Genomic DNA, 19,221 nt, shown 5'->3' on the forward strand with positions numbered 1-19,221 from the left:
GAATGTACAAAACAGACTTTATGGGCCCTATTTTCACCTTCACTTGACACAAGTGCAAATGGGGTATACAGTAGCCAGTTCGACTTTGCTACACACGACACGTAATCCTACCACAAAGTACAGCACCGTGGACACAGATGTAGGTGTTTAAGACATGTTTACTAAGATCCCATACAACAGATGCTAAATTTTGTGGGCTTTTCAACATTTTGAGGGTGATTTGTGTGGAATAATTGTGTTCCATTCTGTTGGCCTCATACAGGTCGATGCCTTGTGCTCAGTTACGCACAAATTCTGCCACATAACTGAACATGTTCACACGCTGACAATAAAAGAAAAAAAAAAATCTATTTCAGGCACTTAATCATTGTTCTATTGATGATATTTAAGCAAGCTGGCGAATAAATATTGTGCTACTAACCAGGGATCTTCTGGTCTTAAGCCTACCACTTAACCACTAGACCATGACCTCCCAGTAATGAGACCTGGCTGCTAATCAGTGACTTAAGGTGAGGACTAGATGTCTTTGGTACTCTGTGTCGATGGTGCTGGACTGACTTTGTGCCAAATGAGCAGCTACTTCAGGAGACTAAGGTGAGTATCACTTGCATTTGTGAGGGAATTTCGGCTATGACATTTTCGCCGTGGGATGTGTTGCTCTAGGCATGATCCAGCATATAGGTGCCTCAGTGTTGAGGACGATAGCAGCTGGAGAAGCCCAAGAGAATGCCCACGTGTCACCTGACTGCTGTACAGTCAATAAATTGTTACATTCAAGAGGTGGAGATGGACTGGTTGCCTGCCTGTGGGGTTGCAATCCAGGGCCTAGGCAGTTTTGCAGTGTGCTGGATGCAGCGATGTGTAACATCAGCATATGCCCCAGGATAGAGAGCTGTAACCAAGCTCAGGAATAACCCAAACTTGTTAATTCCATATGCTTTCTATATTGTGATGAAATATCTAAATTGACAAACCGGTCAATTTCTGGGCATGTAAGTGACAAATATGATGTACATTATTAAAAACATCCAAAGTTCAGTTCTTTTGTAGAAGATATCTAATCGGAATTATTTTCCTTGATGAGTGTCATAAGTTGTGCTACCCATTGTGTGAGGTTTCAAATCTACCAAACTGTTGAGGAGGGGTTGCACTTACAAGACTCATGGGTGGATGGACAGATGGACAGACACGTGTCAATAATTTCCACTCTCCAGATATTTCTTTGTGCATATGCACCCAGTTTGATTATTCATTCAATTGTAATGGATGTTCCAAAATGTCCTTGAACATGCTAAAGCCGATTCCTTAGTGATCATGATCAATGACAGCTTATAGCTTTTCTGTGACAACATAAAAATATTTGTTGGCCAGCACTCACCAGACTCAGGGCACATACAGGAATTCTCTAAGCATTGGGTTGGCTAACGCACGGTACAGTGGGAAAGTCAAAAGAGCTCTCGTTCAAGCAATTGTGCACAAGTAGATGTTTTTGGGAGGTGTATCGACTTTAATAAGGTTTAAAAGAAAACTCGATCTGTTATCTTGAGCTGAGAGGAATTTGATCCAGCAGCACTCCACAAAGGCCTGCAATGACCTGGAAGCTCCTGAAACACCAGCATGTGCTCCAAAATAAATACCCCTCTACCATGACTGTGGTTTTCAGGTGACCCCATGGCCAAAGTAAAAAACCTTCGAGAGGAAACCTTCATGTTCAGATGAGGCCATTATTGATTTGTTTGGCCACAATGAGAAGTATGTTTGAAGAAGTAAAGGTGAGTCTTTCAGCCCTCAGAACACTGTACCAGCTGTGAAGCTTTGCGGTGTCGGCATCATGCTCTGAGGCTGTTTTGTTACTAGTGGATATGATGCTTTGGAAAAAGTGATGGAATGAAGAACTAGTAGGAGCACAACCGCAGAATTCGTAAGCCGAGCCCCAAACCATCAGCTGTATTGTTGAAACCAGGACATATTGGATGTTCCAACAGTCTATGAAGATTTTTGCATTGGTGTTTGTAAACTCCTGATTCAACCCTATTGAAAATAACTAGACTGTGCTGAAAGAAGTGTGGGTAAAGCTGCTGAGTCTACTTCCACCACCAACTGGATCCATATAAACTGAAGAAAATAAAGTTCTGACATGAAAACAGGTCAAATATAAAACCAGGATTCTGCCTAAAGCTTATTGATGGCTTCTGGTGAAATTTGATGAGGGACATTCATCCAAATATTAGGTGTAGCATATGTATATTTTGACCCATTGGAAAAAAAATGGTGACATCAGTTTACATAAAACAATGTTTCTAAAACCTTTATTCATTTTTAATCATACGAGGGTCAGCTGCAATGTTCTGCCTCAAGCATGATTATTTCACTAACAAGCAAGGTATCAAAGTGATACTGATGCAAAAATAATCCTTTAAGGTCCCTTGACACTTGCACAGATTTGATCCCTACACTGGCACACAATCTGGCATGTCAGAGAGTAAACTAGTTGTAAACCGTTGTAAACTGCGTGCAAGTGCACAAAGAAAATTTTGAAATGTTCAAAATCTCTGGCATGCGTTAATTTTGTGAAGTATTCGTGAATATTGCTCAAACAATTCTAAAACTCTGTGTGCCACAGCGAGTCATTGCGTCAGTGCTGTGCACCACAGCACAGCTCATCTGAACGATTATGACAAGGTGTTAAATCTATAATAAACATCATTTTACAGGTACTCATGAGAAGGAATGAAAATGCAACTGTTTTACCAAGCATTAAAATATAAATATTACAAATAATGACCTTTGAGATGATTCCAAATGCGTTCTCCACATCATGAAGCGCACGAGAACAGCTGCAAATGTAGAAAATTTCTCTGTGATTCCGGGAGTGATTAGAGATGATTTCATCAGCCAAGTTCTGAGAGCAAATGATTAATCTACTACGAAATCATTAGTTTATATAACGCAATGTCCAGCAGAACACCGGGGGGAGTTGCATTGGCACGACAAACCGGGTTTTTGTCTGCATATCCATCCATTCATGGGCAAAATTGCCCTCAGTGTAACATGCACAAAGTACTCTGTCAAAGATTGTTGACATACAGTACATGGACTTGCATTTGAAGCAATGTGCTGTTTTGAATTCCTCATTGGTTATTGTTGTGCACCCTTGGATGACTGTTGCCTATGGCGACGTCTGTGTGGATGTCTGTGCCGTCAGGAGGTGGGCAAAAATTCAAAGGTGTCCCTTCGGCAGGAAATATCTGTGTGACCATTTTTGGGACTACAGTGGCAGTCCTCACAGAATTTTTGGAACATGGCAACTAGGGATGGGTATTGATAACATTTTATCTATTGATACCATTATCGATTCCGCTTATCGATCAGATTCCTTATCAATTCCCTTATCGATACCTCCTCTATGTCAACAACATTTTATTGAGTCTTAAAGTAAATAAATCTGGAATTGGTCACTGGATCCTTAAATTCTGGACATAAATAAACTCTACATGGTGGATACTTGATCTTTGGACATAAATAGAAATAAACAAAATCTGTAGTTTTTGTCAAAAGCTTTTCCTTTCAGACAGTAATGGCATGAATGTCTCTCCATACATCTGAGCTGAGCTCAGCTGGCTGCTGGAGTTTGCAGGTCTGCAGCCATACAGTCTTGGGCTGTTGCACGTCAGCGCAGGACGTCTCATTTTGGGAGGAAAAAACATTTTGATCGATTGCAGTTTATTGTTTGTATTACAATGTTTGGAAAAAGGTATCATTTGATTTAAATGGTGATTTTCTTTGAAATGATTTATTCTGAGCGGACTCTATCTTTCTAACTTGACTCAGTAGAGAGCGGCACAGCGTTTGGAGCAACGGAATGGACGATTTTTGTTTCTTTCACGCAACAAGACAGGAGTCCCAGTTAGTCACTTTAATCAGCAAAAAGGTGACTCATGATTGACATTTTAATGGCTTTGAGACTGCTAAGAAGCAGAGTTGCCGCTTCTGAAGAGGAACAAAGCAAAGAACCAATGAAGCAGTGGAGGGGAGCCCTGCTTCATTGGTTCAAGGTTCAAAGCAGATCTGCGCTGCAGAAATGGTTGATTACAGACGTAGAGAAATCAACGTAGAGAAATGATCATTTTCCCAACACACACCCTCAAAAACAATGACTGCTCTGAAGGAAGGGAATCGTTAAGCAAAAAGGCTATTGATGTCGTGAATCGAATAATTTCTTAACAATACCTGAAAAGAACCAGTTCTCAGTATCCAACCCTAACAGCAACACTGTCAACTCTGACCAGAATATGGACAGTTTGCAAAAGCTGCACACACTTTAAGCAAGTTTATGCGGGAAAAGATGCATTTCTTCAGCATTAACATGCTCGTCCACACACAAATCGACAAACACAGGATTTATTGCAGCGGTTCTTTTACGAGATCTTGGCACACTTGCCACACAGTCCAGACCTCGGGCCCTCTGACCTTTTAGTTTTTCCCAAGCTAAAAGAACACCTGAAGGGACACAGTTACACTTGTGGTACATAGGTGCAAGCAGCTGTGCCTCACTGGTGCCCAGAGAAGACAACAAATCTCTTAATTGACAGGATCTAAAAACTTTTTCTGAGTTTATGTAAATTTACGGAAAGGGAAGTTGACTAACTGGAAAAGTAATGACACTGCCTGATAGCGAACATTCCAAGCTTTAAGGGCATACATGATTCATGTGAGTATCTTGCTCTTTGGAATAATTGCATAGGAGGCAGAACCTTTCAGCTGACCTGGTACTATCTGAATAGTGTCCTTTTCTTATTATTATATATATATATATATATATATATATATTTTTTTTTTTTGTCTTGTTTTGTCTTCCTTCCTATACAGACAAGATATTTTGGACTGGATTTGGTATCCAGACATGAATTTTATCTTAAAATCCCTGTTGCGTTCTCTCCATGAGATGTGCCGTCACACTGTCTGAGCACGTGGGGATAAATGAAGAGTGAAACATTAATTTCAAGCCCTGACTCTATCATGTCACAGTCACACTCTGGGGAAAACTGTTTTTAGAAATCATTTGTCTTATTTTATTGAGCAGCATATAATCATTACACATGTTGTCCTGCTTGAATGCCGCAGTCGCCTCCTGGGTCAGTCATTTTTAACAACACACACATCCATCATGTTCACAAGCACCATCAATTCATGATGTCCTGTTCATTTGTCACCAGCCTTTAAAACATATTTAATTTGCCTCCTCTTTCCTCTGTCAGCTCGGGCCTGTCTCCACTGTACTCCCCGGTGTCTTTTTGTGGCGCTCCACTGGGTCCAAACCAGAAGAAGATCCAGGATTTGTCCCTCAACAGCATGATTGGTACGACTCGATGCTTATTAACATGCTGTTGGTGTTTAATATCACAGAGTGTGATGTGGACACCATATTTGGACAATGTGTGTGTGAACTCTTATATTTTGATATTGATGCATGTACAGTATATTATGATATTGTATGTTTTTTTTTTTTTTTATTAATTTTGAGCAACATCAATACAAAGAATCCAAAGGCAGTGTCCAGCAACACCGGCCAAGACAAGCTCCTGAATTATATTCATCAGTACTCCTAGTTGTACTAGTATTAACAGTTATTAACAAACAGTAGTGTCATAATGCTGGTCAACTCTTGTCACCTCAACATAAACAAAAGTTGAAATATTGTTGTTTCGTAAGCATGTTTACCAGTGTTGGGAATCTGACCCATTGTCCTCGCTCATTATTGAGCTGACACAAGCAATTGCCTTTCATATGCCTTTCTCACTTCCAATTGAGCTGCTGTGTTTCAGACAGCGGTCTGTTTGGCTGCATTACATCTGTTTTATGCCACAGTCATCTTGTTCTTAACTTCTGTGACCAAAATACAATCATAGAATATATGAAGAGTTCAGGTGCAAAACCCTGTAAACGCCACACCCATGGAAAATGAGATAACCGTTGCAAGTGAAAGCTTACCGAGGCTCATATCCGATAACAAAATCAATTCTGCTGCAACACCCCATAAATCCAATGGTAAATGCAAGTCAAGATGCGGTTTGGATGCAGAACCTCGTAAACGCCATCCCAGTTTGTGTGCAAAACCACATAGTGAACAGCACACCACTCACTGGCGTGTATCTCGGTCACGTGACGCAAAGATTGCGGCGCCCACGAGAGCTTCTCTGATGCTGTGTTTACACATAACGACAGCACGTCACGAATGCCACGAAGTATACATTCTTGCCTGCTGATCACAAATGTGATGATTTGAAGCAGAGGCGTCAGGTCTCCTCAGGAACTGCTGCAACCTGTTATCAAACGTTATGATTAATGGCACGTGTATGAAGTATGTTATTGATATTTACTATGGTTTTCAAAATATTCTACAAGCTTTAGCTGTGGTTTTTGAAATACTTTAACAGTCTTGTCAGTCTTCATGAATTTAATGTAGTTTAACTGAGTTAATGCATAATTTGGTTTTCAGTTAAATGGAAAATCATCCCAGGTCCTACTTCCATGTCATATTCTGTTATTTCAGCATTATCATTAACAGTTCAAATGAAAGGTTGACTCTAGGATAATTTAAATATATGCTTCTTTTGAGATTTTTTTCTTCCAGGAGATGCTGAAAATGTATCATTAGATGCAAAATTAGTTTGGCTTCTGGAGCCCCGTGGGCCCCAGACCCCCAGCTCCAGGGTAGTTGCACCCCCCCCAGATCCCCTGCAAATTTTCTTTGCATTTCACAGTTTTCATTTGACAGCCCTGGGTAACAGATTGGCAAACAATTATACAATTCTTGTGTCCACCTTATTTTCCAGATCTGCTCTGAAATTTAGTGGCCCAATTCTGTGAAAATTACTTTTAGTTTTTGCATAATCCTCCAAAAAGCCCAAAATGGAGCCAGAAACCTGACCTATAATAGGAGACGCTCACATCATTGATGACTGCAAGCCAAAGAGCAATCCAGGTCCTAAATGACAAGTTTTTACTGATTGTTGCTTAAAGCACTTCATACATGGTTATTATTTTCTTGTCAAGAATTGACGTTCTGCCTCGATGTTCTTCTGTCTGAATAATTTCTGCTTGTTAGTGTTGATAGTCTGAGAGCTCGAGTAACATCAAGATCATTTTGAGGTACCACTCTATTCTTGGCCTTTAGTGGGAGTTAAAATGTTCACTCCTGTTGCTTGTGTCCTTGCAGCAATGCTTTTGCATCCAGGAGGTTGGGGTGGGGGGGGCATGTTCCCAATTTTGGGAATCACTGCATCAGGGCGAACATTACAGACAGTTTTTGCCTTCGTCAGGGTGCAAATGACAGCGTGTCACAGGACTCTTTAAGTCGAGTGACTCATACCTGCAGAAAAACTAGGGCACCATTCCCTGTCTAGGCTTCTGCAGAAGTACTGCAAATGCTGCTTACAGCTGTTGTTCATTAATTGATGTATTTGTGAAGACAGGCTTCTCAGAATAACATGTTGTTCCACATTCATGGTTTGATGGTATTTCCTTTGGCTTGACAATTTCAATTAATTCAATTTAATCAGCTTATAAAGCACCAAATCACAACAATAGCCGCCTCAAGGTGTCTCACACAGAACACTTCAACATAAAAAAAACAAAACAAAAAAAAACAAATACATAATTAAAAACAGAAGTTAAAAAAATAAAACAGATAAAAAACTAGAAGCACTCGGAGAGAGCAAACCTCCACCAAGGCCATTGGGTCACTGTCACATGGAATGCCCTTTGGCAAAGAGACTTATTCCACATCATTTCACACATCTACTCTATCATGTTTCAGATTCAGTGGTTAAACCCTTAGATCTTCAGCAAATGTGTTTATAAAGAGAAACTGCATGAACTACACGTTTTTTTTTCTAATAACAAGTTTATTCAATGAGGAGAAATAAATGCTAAATTATTGTCGTAACTTAATTTTTGTTCAGCCTTTGTGACGTGACGTGTGACGTTATGAAGTTAGATGCAAAAATGTTGAAATTGGCCCTATCCTGCAATGATAAAGAATCCTTAAAAAAAAAATTACAGAATCCGGATCGTGTTCTGGATCAAATTTAATGACTTCTAGGTTAAATTTCATTGAAATTCATTGAGGATTTTTTGAGTACAGTGGTCCCTCACTATAACGCGGTTCACCTTTCGCGGCCTTGCAGTTTCGCGTATATTTTTTTTGTGCAATTTTGCATGCTTCTTCTTTTTTTTTTTTTTTAACAGCGCATTGTGTTCTGCGTCCTTATCAGGCGGGCCGGTTGCGGTACCAGTCGGCATCACCGCGATTGCTCTCACTGCCTCCGATGTGCTTACTGAGTCTGCAGGCTCGGTAAATGCCGTCTGATGTGCGGAGCTGCGGACAAGTCTGGCAACAGGTCCAGAGACTACGCTCGCTGTTTTGATGCAGAGCGCTCCAGCAGTCCGCAAGGATAGACTTCTTGCGGAAAAATCCGCAGCGCCCACTGCATGGTCTCAGTAACCGCAGCCGCAGAGCTCCGTGGCCATGTGGATTCTTTGCAGGTCCCGCATCCATACCTCTGGAGGCAGTGAGCGAAGGGAGAGCACGCGCATTGTGTTCTGCTTGTGTCTGTTTATAATCTTCTCGCCCAGAAGAAAAAAGAGAGTGTTTACACAGGAGAGAAAAGTGATAAAATGTTAATGCCTGTTTGAGAAAAGTATATAAAGTGTGTAGTGAGGGGTTTTACAGCCTTAAAACATCTATAATAATTGTAAAAAAATAACACTGACTACTTTGCGGATTTCACCTGTTGTGGGTTATTTTTAGAACGGAACTCCCACGATAAACGAGGGACCACTGTAATCCTGCTAACAAACCAACCAACTAACAAACAAACGGACGAGACCGAAAGCATAACCTCCTTGGCAGAGGTAAAAATAAAAACTAGTCATAAGAAACAGTATAAAATAGGTCTTGACTTAAAAATGTCCACAGACTCCGACTGCCTCATGGTTGCAGGATGATGTGGTTTTATATCAGCAAACTGACTGTTGATTAGTAAGGTCTATGTCTGAAGAGAGTGGGGCCATTGTCTCTGTACAGGTTGTATGCTGATGTTATTTGAGGCCTGTTTCTTTTGAATACATACAGAATTTAAGTCTGATATGGAGCTGCAGCAGGGTTTATACTGAAATAAAGATTCTGTAGGATGTTTCATTGGTAATTTGAAGCCTAATACTTTTTGGGCATGTTAATACATTAGCTTTCTCAACACAAGGATTTTTTTCCCATGTACCATGTAACATGCAGTGAATGAAAAGGTAGACAAGGCTATCTTCATGTAACTCATCTAATTAAAGGGGCATGTAACAAGAAGAAACCCTGTCAAATATGGTGAACGTTGATGCACCAGATCAACTTAAAAAAAACAACAACTTTATTTTGCCTACGTTATATTCAACAGACATGTCTGCCACTTGCTTTGTGGTTACTGGGTGGTTGATGTTGATGGATAAGCAGCAGGTGTGGTTGAGAGTGAGAGCGACAACCTGTTTCAGCACAGAAATGTACTAAATTAGAGTAGTAAACCATTATTTTCATAATGGTACATTCTAAAACTCAAATAATATGATTTTGATATTGATGAGATATTTTTAGAATGTTGACAAAGCAGAATTGCAAAATGACAGCAGCTTTTGCCAACTGTGTTCTGGGGAGAAGAGTCATCCTAGCGAGGCTCTTGTGAAAACTGTAACACCATCATTTCTTATAACATTTAACAAGTGCTCCATCTCTTACGTCATACACACGTGCAGGATTTATCACACTGGGCAAAATGGAAAGCAGCACTACACAATAAACAATAGAGCAAAATATGACATTTTACGATACAATTGTGATATTGCACAGCCTCACTTCTTAAGTGGTTCAAGGGTAAAGAAGAAATTGGCAAGTGTTGAAACATTTGTCTCTGATGCTCCAGTCTTATGGAATAGTTTACCTGCTGAAATTAGACAGTCACATTCAGTTAAAGTGTTTAAGTCTTGGCTTGAAACGCCCCCGTTTTTATACCAGTTCTAATTAGCAGATGGTTTTAAGGTGTATTGACACTTGCACGACTTTGAAAAGCGCACTTGCCATGCAGGATAGTAAACTTGTTGCAAACCCTTGTAAAGTGTGCATGGTTTTGTGCAAGTGTGCAAAGAAAATTTTGAAATGTTCAAAATCTGTCACACATTAATTACATGAACTTCACATGAACATTGCGCAAACAGTTAAACACTACGTGTGAGCGCGAGTGATTGTGTCAGTGCACCGCATCACAGCGTAGCTCATGTGATCGATTATAACGAGATGTTAAATCTATCATAAACATAATTTTACAGCTACTCATAAGATGGAATGAACATGCAACTGTTTTATCACATTATTTTTAGACGGTTCCAGTTGCGTTCTCCACATCATGAAGTGCAGGAAAGAAAGAGGGAAAAAAAAAAGCTGCAGATGAAACAGTCCTCTGTGATTCAGGAATCAATTAGAAGTGTTTTCAACAGCTAAACTCTGGGGGAAAAAAAATATTAATTTGCTAATTATTTTATATACACAGCGTCCAGTGCATGTGCCATCCAGGTGGGAACAAGTGCGTGAGAGTGTGGAGCCAAAATGCGTGCAAGTGACAGAGCACCTTTGCTATATTTAACTCACTGTGGTTGTTTGTTTAGGATGTTGATTTTAGTCTTGTTCCTGCCTTTGGTTTTTGACCAAGTATTTTGACACTTTTTGTATAAAAGCACTTTATAGTTATGATAATGAGTAATTATTATTGCTATAATAATCTATTAATAAGTTATCAATTAGTAAGTCCCTTTGGGCTGCTCCATTGTTTTTCACTTGAGGTTGCCACAGCGACCACAGTGTGTTAATTTGGCACAAGTTTTACGCTGGATGCCCCTCCTGATGCAACTTCACATTACATGGAGAAATGTGGCAGGGGTGGTGGGTTTTGAGCCGGGACCCTTTTGCACTGAAAGCAAGTGTGTCACCCACTTGGCCGCCACCCCTGCTCAATAAGTTATCAGTTACTGTAAATTATTATTATTAGGAATGATAATGGTATTATTATTCCTAATAGTAATAACAATGATAACAACACAGTTTATTTTTATTATTGATGATGACGATATTGTTGTCATCTGCACATGTATCACCGACATACATAATGGCTGAATAATTGACTCCTGTCTTTGAAACGGCGCTGCAGCTAATTGTCCAGTTAATTTTGGCCCCTTAAATCTAGCACAGAAATGCTGCAGTTCTCACATCTTCCACCTCATTTGAACCAACATCAAACAGCCACAAAAAACCTATGTCAAAACATATATGGACATAATTGTTCATGTTTCTTGGTGCAGGTACACGAATAAAACAAAAGACTTAAAACCGTAACTGTTATCTATAAAGGACATGATCAAGTACTCGACTACACTTGACATACTTTGTAGTATGTTAGAATAAAGTAGTTTTAATTCATTTAAATTGGACACCTCATTTTTAGGAACTTGTATGTGAGCACAGATTGCCGCAGGTTCTGTAATAATAAGATTTTCCAGGAAGAATCATTTTCCTGCTTGTGTTAATTGTTGACGAAAAAATATGTAACAATAAATGCTGTTTCTCACAAAAGATAAAGGACCCAGATTGTACTCAGGTGTTAAACTCCTAATGGGATGTGTGTAATTGCAGCTTCAGTTGCACCCATCAGTGTCGTGTGGAGAGCAGATGACGAGTTGTGTTCATAATTAATGGCTTACTGTTGCAGTTTCTCTAATCTTCATGTTCTGTTCTCTCATTATCTAAAATGTTGAGATGATTTATATGTTTGGCAGAAATATTTAATTTTGTAATTCAGTAAAAGTAATCAAAGGAAGCTATTGCTGATGATCTCCTTCAATCCTAGGCCAATCCTTGATTGCGGGTGAAGCTCCTCCTCTCTCTTCCAACCAGCATGAAGTCCAGCTGAAGTTTCTGCTGACTGGTCTGCTGTCTGGACTGCCACTGCCACCATTCGCCATCCGCATGTGCCCACCTCTCACCACCAAAAACATCACCCACTACCAGCCTTTGCTGGCTGTAGGTTAGTACTAATGCCCCTGTGCACACATTCACATGCACTTTACAGACACAGTTTGGCAGTTAAAATAAAATTGTGTGTTAAGATTTATTGTGGGTGTGGTAATCAGTTCAGGAGAAGATTATTCTTATTCCACCTTTCATATGAGAACATGTTTTACCTCAAGAGACACGTGTTGCACATATACAGTCATGGCAGTGTTCAGGTTATGTTGTACTTTGTTCCAGAAAACCAGCATCTGTGTTGTATTTGTGCGAAAATTAAGATTAGACTTCAGAATGATTTAGCAGTTAAATACTTGCTGAATATTACAGAGATCATCTGGTTGTCAGATATCTTACTCTTGTCTTTAGGCAGTTGGACAACATCATTTTGGAACCGACTGACTTATGGGAGTCAAATGTTCTGAGGTAATGTTATACAAATAATGAATGTTTTTTCATTCATGAAGTGGTGAGAATATTTTGTTCTGTGAAAGAGGGAATGTTCTGTTCAGCCTCATTGAATGCAAGATTCCATCTTTCACCAAATGAAATGTTCTTACCATTGTATGAATGAAAAAACATTCATTATTTGTTTTTAGAAAGGCTAAAAAATCCTGACGATGTAGTCTGTACCTGATGCCATGTATTGACTTCAAGTACAGACTGCCGTCTGCTTTCCTCAGTGCAGTGAACAATCGCATCAGAAATTTGTAGATCTCTTAATCCAACAGCGCTTATACAACCCCAATTCCAATGAAGTTGGGACATTGTCTGAAATGTAAATAAAAACAGAATACAATGATTTGCACATAAATCCTCTTTAACCTATATTCAATTGAATACACCAGAAAGACAAGATATTTAATATTCAAATTGATACTTTTTTGTTTTTGTGGAAGCATTTTTTCATTTTGAAATGGATGCCTGCAACACATTTCAAAAAACTTGGGACGGGGCAGCAAAAGACTGGGAAAGTTGATGAATGCTCAAAGAACACCTAATTGGATAGAGGTGAGTGTCATGACTGGGTATAAAAGGAGCATCCTCAAAAAGCTCAGCCATTCACACGGGGTGAGGATCACCATGTTATGAACAACTGCATGAAAAAAGAGTCCAACAGTTTAGCCTGAGTTCATTTGAAATGGACAGACGCAAAGTGGAAAGTGTGCTGTGGTCTGATGAGTCCACATTTCAGATTGTTTTTGGAAATCATGGACGTCATGTCCTCCGGACAAAATAAGAAAAAAGACCATTCAGATTGTTACCAGCGCAAAGATCAAAAGCCAGCATCTGTGATGGTATGGGGGTGTGTTAGTGCCCATGGACAACTTGCACATCTGTGATGGCACCATCAATGCTGAAAGGTACATCCAGGTTTTGGAGCAACACATGCTGCCATCCAGCAACGTCTTTTTCAGGGACGTCCCTGCTTATTTCAGCAAGACAATGCCAAGCCACATTCTGCACGTGTTACAACAGCGTGGCTTTGTAGTAAAAGAGTGCAGGTACTAGACTGGCCTGCCTGCAGTCCAGACCTGTCGCCCATTGAAAATGTGTGGTGCTTTATGAAGTGCAAAATACGACAGCGGAGACCCTGGACTGTTGAACAACTGAAGTCATACAAGAATGGGAAAGAATTCCACCTACAAGCTTCAACAATTAGTGTCCTCAGTTCCCAAATGCTTATTGAGTGTTGTTAGAAGGAAAGGTGATGTAACACAGTGGTAAACATACCACTGTCCCAGCTTTTTGGAAACGTGTTGCAGGCATCCATTTCAAAATGAGCAAATATTTGCACAAAAACAATTAAGTTTATCAGTTTGAACATTAAATATCCTGTCTTTGTGGTGTATTCAATTGAATATAGGTTGAGCAGGATTTGCAAATCATTGTATTTTGTTTTTAATTTACATTTTACACAACGTCCCAACTTCATTGGAATTGGGGTTGTACTTCAGGTAGCGACGTCCCAGCGAATACTGCAAATGCCTCCAGACGGCTTGCGACATACTCAGTTTGTTTTGTTGTGTTACATGAATGAACACTGTTAATAAAACAAACCCGGCCATGTTTGTTTTTAAGCTATGCGCCATCGCCGCTAGTGTGAGCATGTGCAGTGGTGGCGCTGTCTAATGGTACAAAACATATGGAACCAAAATTACCCCATAAATGGAACCAAATTGCAAATGAGACAAATGATCAATATCACGTGACATACAAACCACTAATCAAATGACAAGGATCTATTTACACTCAACAAAAATATAAACGCAACACTTTTGGTTTTGCTCCCATTTTGTATGAGATGAACTCAAAGATCTAAAACTTTTTCCACATACACAAAATCACCATTTCCCTCAAATATTTTTCACAAACCAGTCTAAATCTGTGATAGTGAGCACTTCTCCTTTGCTGAGATAATCCATCCCACCTCACAGGTGTGCCATATCAAGATCCTGATTAGACACCATGATTAGTGCACAGGTGTGCCTTAGACTGCCCACAATAAAAGGCCACTCTGAAAGGTGCAGTTTTATTACACAGCACAATGCCACAGATGTCGCAAGATTTGAGGGAGCGTGCAATTGGCATGCTGACAGCAGGAATGTCAACCAGAGCTGTTGCTTGTGTATTGAATGTTCATTTCTCTACCATAAGCCGTCTCCAAAGGCGTTTCAGAGAATTTGGCAGTACATCCAACCAGCCTCACAACCGCAGACCACGTGTAACCACACCAGCCCAGGACCTCCACATCCAGCATGTTCACCTCCAAGATCGTCTGAGACCAGCCACTCGGACAGCTGCTGAAACAATCGGTTTGCATAACCAAAGAATTTCTGCACAAACTGTCAGAAACCGTCTCAGGGAAGCTCATCTGCATGCTCGTCATCCTCATCGGGGTCTCGACCTGACTCCAGTTCATCGTCGTAACCGACTTGAGTGGGCAAATGCTCACATTCGCTGGCGTTTGGCACGTTGGAGAGGTGTTCTCTTCACGGATGAATCCCGGTTCACACTGTCCAGGGCAGATGGCAGACAGCGTGTGTGGCGTCATGTGGGTGAGCGGTTTTCTGATGTCAGTGTTGTGGATCGAGTGGCCCATGGTGGTGGTGGGGTTATGGTATGGGCAGGCGTCTGTTATGGACGAAGAACACAGGTGCATTTTACTGATGGCATGAATGCACAGAGATACCGTGACGAGATCCTCAGGCCCATTGTTGTGCCATACATCCAAGAACATCACCTCATGTTGCAGCAGGATAATGCACGGCCCCATGTTGCAAGGATCTGTACACAATTCTTGGAAGCTGAAAATGTCCCAGTTCTTGCATGGCCGGCATACTCGCCGGACATGTTACCCATTGAGCATGTTTGGGATGCTCTGGACCGGCGTATACGACAGCGTGTACCAGTTCCTGCCAATATGCAGCAACTTCGCACAGCCATTGAAGAGGAGTGGACCAACATTCCACAGGCCACAATTGACAACCTGATCAACTCTATGTGAAGGAGATGTGTTGCACTGCATGAGGCAAATGGTGGTCACACCAGATACTGACTGGTATCCCCCCCCAATAAAACAAACCTGCACCTTTCAGAGTGGCCTTCTATTGTTGGCAGTCTAAGGCACACCTGTGCACTAATCATGGTGTCTAATCAGCATCTTGGTATGGCACACCTGTGAGGTGGGATGGATTATCTCAGCAAAGGAGAAGTGCTCACTATCACAGATTTAGACTGGTTTGTGAACAATATTTGAGGGAAATGGTGATATTGTGTATGTGGAAAAAGTTTTAGATCTTTGAGTTCATCTCATACAAAATGGGAGCAAAACCAAAAGTGTTGTGTTTATATTTTTGTGGAGTGTAGTTGTTTTATATAATTATTGTCCTTGAAATACCCTGATATCATTTTGAGGCTATATCTAGTTAAATTACTTGATTGATGAATTTTTAGACAGTACGCTGTAGATTTTATTAACAGGAATGCATCTTTCCAAAATTCAATGTGGATTATGACTCGTCTGCTTCTGCACATTAACACAGTGGTTTTTAAGACATTCCTCTGTAGATTTGGCTTTGCTTTGGGATTGTCGTCTTGCTACAAAACACATTTTCTCCCTCACAGTTTTCTTGAGCCTGCATCAGGTTTTCCTCCAGGTCTATTACTTTTGGATTTACGGCACTTATATTGCTTTTTGCTGAAGAAGCCTCCCAGAGCCTGCAGTAAACTGTCACCATCATAATCAGCAGTCAAGGCAGCGTGTGTATGACCCCACACAGTTCAGATTTTATGTCTCTCTTCTCTCTGCCACTGTAATTGTGTGAACAGTCTCCACAGTCACAGCCATAAAGCTTGTACCTCCTTTCAGTGATGCAAGTTTTACAGGTTTTCCCAGAAGTCAGCATCTTGGCACTTAACTTATGGATAGTCTTTAATTAGTTTACTGTGAGTTTACTTCTTATTCTGCACCACGTAAGCACAGGTATATATATATAAAAAATATTTAAATACAGCTGGCAGAAAAAGCTTGATATTAGTTTGATGCCCAAAATCTGCAGTCAACCAGGAATATTTCAGTCACGACATCCCAGTGGAACTGGTCAGACCACTAAGGTCTCTGTATTAATCCCACAGTCAGGAAATGATGGAGGTGGTGCATTCAGCACAGCGAACCGACAGAACAACAGACTCCACCAAGAGCAGAGGCGGGAGTTTTTGTGCTTTGGTTTTTACACAAACAACAACTGGTGCACAAATACTGTGATAACTGACACTTGGTGCTCTCTGAACATGGAGGATTTATCAGTAAAATGCCTGTTTCCATGTTACGAGGGCTTGCAGTTATAATTGCTGCTGTGGTGTTTACACACCTTTTGATACTAACACAGCAGCAGCCTAGGGCTGTTTGCTAACTGCCATACGCCCATCCTGACAGAGTTTTTGTATGTGTGTGTGTGTTTATATATATATATATATAGTTCTGATTGTTATGGTATCTTTCACTGATGTGATTAGTCCAACAATTGGTTAGTCTGTATTTTTTTAAAAAAATAATGTAAATAGATAAATAAATCACCATTTTGGTCTTTCTCCTCTAATCAGGCTCAGCTGAATCTATTCTTGATGGAACTGTCGGACTTGAAATTGTCTTTCCGATGCAGAACAACCTTTCCATCCATGATATGCTTTGTTGTTTGTCAGTTATTGTTCAGTGTAAATGTTGTTCTCAGAAATCTAATGACAGTCAAATAATTAGGGAATAACCTTGTTGTGTCTGATGATTTGCGGGCATTCATGCTGGTTATACGGTCACAAATTGAGCGTAAAAGTGTCAAATGTGAAATGGTAATTCTGTATCAGAATCCACATCAATACTTTCGTATGGTAGCTTAAATTCACCTATTTCGACATCTGTACGTGACCTTCTCTCGTGTTCAGCTAGCAGCGCACACAGCCGGTGTTCTGTCGAATTGTGCATCTCGTCACATAAATCGACAGTTCCGCATCCTGACAGTATTACACGGAGGACAGGAATGACACTTGACAGGAATCATATCTCATCAGAACACCGGTCAGGGCGCGGAGTAATACATCCAAATGTGAAATGGTCGAATATTTTCCCACCGTTACTCTATTATATGGTCTGAAATCTCACACGATTAACCAATTAAATTAGCCGAAAAAATATGTAATGTTGCATAGTTATTATCACGTTTTGTTTGTCAGAAGTCGGATTAGATTTAACTGCTAAAGTATTCAAGAATGCACCTCTACATTCTGTATTTTCTTGGGAGTTCCCCCTGACCTCCATTTGATGGCTTCAGGCCTTGGGCTTTTACATCCAGATGCTTTGTGGCCCTCCAGTCCTGCCTAAACAAAAAGTTAATTTTTTTTTCTTGCCTTACTTCATCACTGTCCTTTAGAGTTGTTGAGGTGCATTGATCTCTTCTCTCACTATCCTTCAAACACAAGCAGTATATAAGGCTGTTCTTGTTCTTAAAGGCTGATGTTGATCCTGAAACTAATCTATGGATCAAGTCACGGCAGTCCTAACATGCCAATGGTGACATTAAGATCCGTTTCCCATCTTGAATGAGATGCTTCATCCTGAAATAAAGAAGAACAATTGTTGGCTAATGTGTACTTATTCATCAGCATGGATCTGGTGATCAAAAATAAGCCTTATAATGGGTATCATATTAATGGGGACCTGTACAGTCATCTCAATCAGTAATTGGACTTTTCAGGTCAGTAATTTTCAGATGCCATACACAATAGGATAAATATAAGGATCATATATAAATAATGTGTTTTACATATAGCCATCTTTCATTAAGTCAGGGGATGGATACATGATCTTTGAATATGTATGTAAGAAATATCAACTGTACGGTACTTGGCTGTGCAACGACACGACTGCAGAACGCCACCATGACATGTAGATACTTTTTTTATTTGCTGTATCACCAGTTATCCATTGTCATAGAGGAGTGGCACAGAGAAGCTAAGAATCTCACACTACAAGGGTATCTTGATTATTTTACTTCAACATCTTTGTGGTGATGTACAGAGGCAAATTCACAAGAATTGTTACTGTCCAATTACATTTGGGCTTGATTATTCCGAATCAGAATTGCCCGACAAAAATACAAAAATTATAGCAAAGTAACCTCTCTTCAAAATATTGAATCTATAGTTAAAAGACGAAATCACTTAAAAAAAAAATTGCAGTACTTGCTCTTAATGAACTTGAAAACATCTTAGAGTTTCCAACAATCTTACACTTAACATTTTTAAAAAGATGCATTACTGACAAACAAGTCCTTACATCATCCTGAGATTTTACTTGTTAATGGATTGCGTGTTGTATTAAGTGTAGTTTAATTTGACAATTGGATAATAAGTTATATAAACACACTTGGTAAGACTTTGTATTTTTGATGTGTGGAGCAGACGCAGGGGTCTGATCATCAGGGGTGAGGGTCTGTACTGTCTTGCCCAAATGCATTTTTAGATCCCAAATCTATTTCTGTGATTGTCATCTCAGGTGCAAAAGGTGTTGAATTTGGTAATTGTGATTTCTGTCTGTTCTCTGGTATTTCTCTGAAGGATTCCAT

The 19,221-nt window shown here is 40.1% G+C and overlaps 1 protein-coding gene across 1 annotated transcript in view; it reads left to right on the forward strand.

The window, feature by feature from the left end:
• LOC117523180 (WD repeat-containing protein 11-like) overlaps positions 1-19,221 on the forward strand; it is a 378,317-nt gene that overhangs the window by 97,292 nt on the left and 261,804 nt on the right. Inside the window, 2 exon segments of the mRNA XM_034184623.1 lie at positions 5,259-5,359; positions 11,943-12,119. Coding sequence (XP_034040514.1) covers positions 5,259-5,359; positions 11,943-12,119 — 278 coding nt within the window.

Source organism: Thalassophryne amazonica, chromosome 13 (genome assembly GCF_902500255.1).
Source record: "Thalassophryne amazonica chromosome 13, fThaAma1.1, whole genome shotgun sequence".
Classification (NCBI taxonomy): Eukaryota; Metazoa; Chordata; class Actinopteri; order Batrachoidiformes; family Batrachoididae; genus Thalassophryne; species Thalassophryne amazonica.